General features: G+C 40.2%; 1 protein-coding gene across 1 annotated transcript in view; it reads left to right on the top strand.

Moving 5' to 3' along the window:
- SERPINB9 (serpin family B member 9) overlaps positions 1 to 2,043 on the top strand; it is an 11,792-nt gene continuing 9,749 nt past the window's right edge. The window contains exon 1 of the mRNA XM_023512277.1: positions 1 to 244. Within this exon, the coding sequence (XP_023368045.1) occupies positions 5 to 244 (240 nt within the window). The 5' untranslated portion in view covers positions 1 to 4. The remainder of the gene's footprint in view (positions 245 to 2,043) is intronic.

The raw sequence follows: 2,043 nt of genomic DNA, 5'->3' as shown, positions 1-2,043 counted from the left end.
ATGTATGAGGTCAATAACAGGCAAGGCTGTGTTGAAGCAACATTTCTCTCTATTTTTGTGTTCCAGGACCTGCATCATGGAAACTCTTGCTGAAGCAAATGGCACCTTTGCCATTAGCCTTTTAAAGATACTCTGTCAAGACAACCCTTCACATAACGTGTTTTATTCTCCCATGAGTGTCTCCTCTGCCTTGGCCATGGTCCTCCTAGGGGCAAAGGGAAACACTGCAGCCCAGATGGCCCAGGTAAGCTGGCCCCATTGCTCAGGAGGGAGGACCATGAGTTCAATCACCAGTTTCACACTCCTGCTCCAGGAGTGCTGAGGGAGGAGGGCGGCCCTGGTGCCTGTGTGTGCACACACCAGTTCAGGGAGGTGGGATTGACTGGGGAAGAAAGTGCAAAGGGAGGGAGAAGGGACATGAGGAATCTGCCCCACTGAGATATGTTTTGTGGGGCGAGTTTCCTTGGCCAATAATCTGGATAAGATTGCCAAAATTTTGTCCTAGCATTTTATCTGTGTCTAAGAAATGATACTGGAAATGATTTGAAACATAAGATCAATTTTCTTGCAGAAAGAGACTTTGTATCTGTAAATATTCCTTGTTAAGGAAGGCTATTATCTGTTTTAAGCCATTTCTATACCGACTTGCCTTCCTAGCTAGGTGAGGGCATAAACAAAAGTATAAAAAGGAGAGTCCAGAGGCATGCGCTTTCTTCCAGGTAGAGACTGCCAAAGCGCTGATTAGTTCAGCTTAACATCCAGGGAAACTCTGGGTATGATTTAGGATCAGTGTCTGTTCCAGGAGCTTTCAGAGAGGGTGGAAGACACGTGCTCGACATGAAACTTAAAAGCTGTGTCATCCTTGAACTTGGGCCTCTGAACATCCCTCTGTTGTGGAAATGTTACTCACTACTGCTCTTTGTTTCGATAGGACTTTCTTTTCCCTTGATGACCCTTTTCAGTAATGATTTCTCACTTTAATAAATTCCCAGCTTGTGTGTGTGAGAGAATGAAGGCTTTGTGTAGAGGGTGTTAACCTAAATAACAGAGAGAGACTCTAAAAGAAAAGATGTTTATCTGGGAATCCAGCACTTCAGTGGGGCTGCATGTGCTATGTGCATATTCAGGGAGTTAAAAAAGTAAAGATCTTTAAAGGAAAAAATGAAGAGCATTACATAACTTTTTTGAAGTAATTATCCTTGGCTACAAAGATGATGACAAAGGCGATGCCAGTTCAAGGTCGGACAAGTAGTTCCTGGGCAGTTGTCCTTGCAGAAGTATTTTTTTTGTGAGAGGCTGTGATGGCCTTTCAGCAAGGCTGTGGTTTTTACAGAGGTTTTTGTGAAGTTTTGTTATCAGGCATGCAAGCTTGAGAACCCTCTCTTCAGGGCCCTCCCTGGCTCAACAGGGTGTCCTAAAGGTCACCATACAGAGGAAAATGAATAAACTCATATAATATTTTATGTTTTTAATATTTTTTATGTTTACATGTCAACACATAGGGAAATATTTTATAACATTTCATAATGAATACCTTGTAAATAAAGATACATTTAGCTATAGATTTCCTTTTTCTCTCTATATGTATGCATGACAACCGTTGGGACATCTTATATTTGTCAGGGGACTTTTTGTTGTTGTTTTAACATTAGTGACACCATTTTGATTCTGCAGTCTTTTACGCTTAAATATTTATGGTCTTTTTCTATGTTTTCAGCTTACTGATAAATCCTTCTTGGGAGCTTTTAAATTTTTCTTTTTTGAGAGCACCGAAATTGCCTGGCTGCTTTCCGAGGTATGGTGTCCAGAGCATTCCATGCCTCTGGGGTTCAACCAAATGCTAACAAAGCACTCAAGGTGCTGGGCGCACAGTGCTACCTATAACCTAAAGAGAAGTTCTAATAGCAGCAGAAATATTTTAACAAATTGATTATCTAACTTGATTATTTCTGTAAAGAAAAGAAGTTGTTTGTTTTTCCTTCATTATATGAGTGGTAAGAACCATTTTTTTAAAAATATAAAATATCTTTTTTTTTTTTTTTT

Source organism: Otolemur garnettii, unplaced genomic scaffold (assembly GCF_000181295.1).
Source record: "Otolemur garnettii isolate 467f Iridium unplaced genomic scaffold, OtoGar3 scaffold00026, whole genome shotgun sequence".
Classification (NCBI taxonomy): domain Eukaryota; kingdom Metazoa; phylum Chordata; class Mammalia; order Primates; family Galagidae; genus Otolemur; species Otolemur garnettii.
Note: the sequence above shows the minus strand (reverse complement) of the source record. Positions and strands in the feature narration are given on the sequence as shown.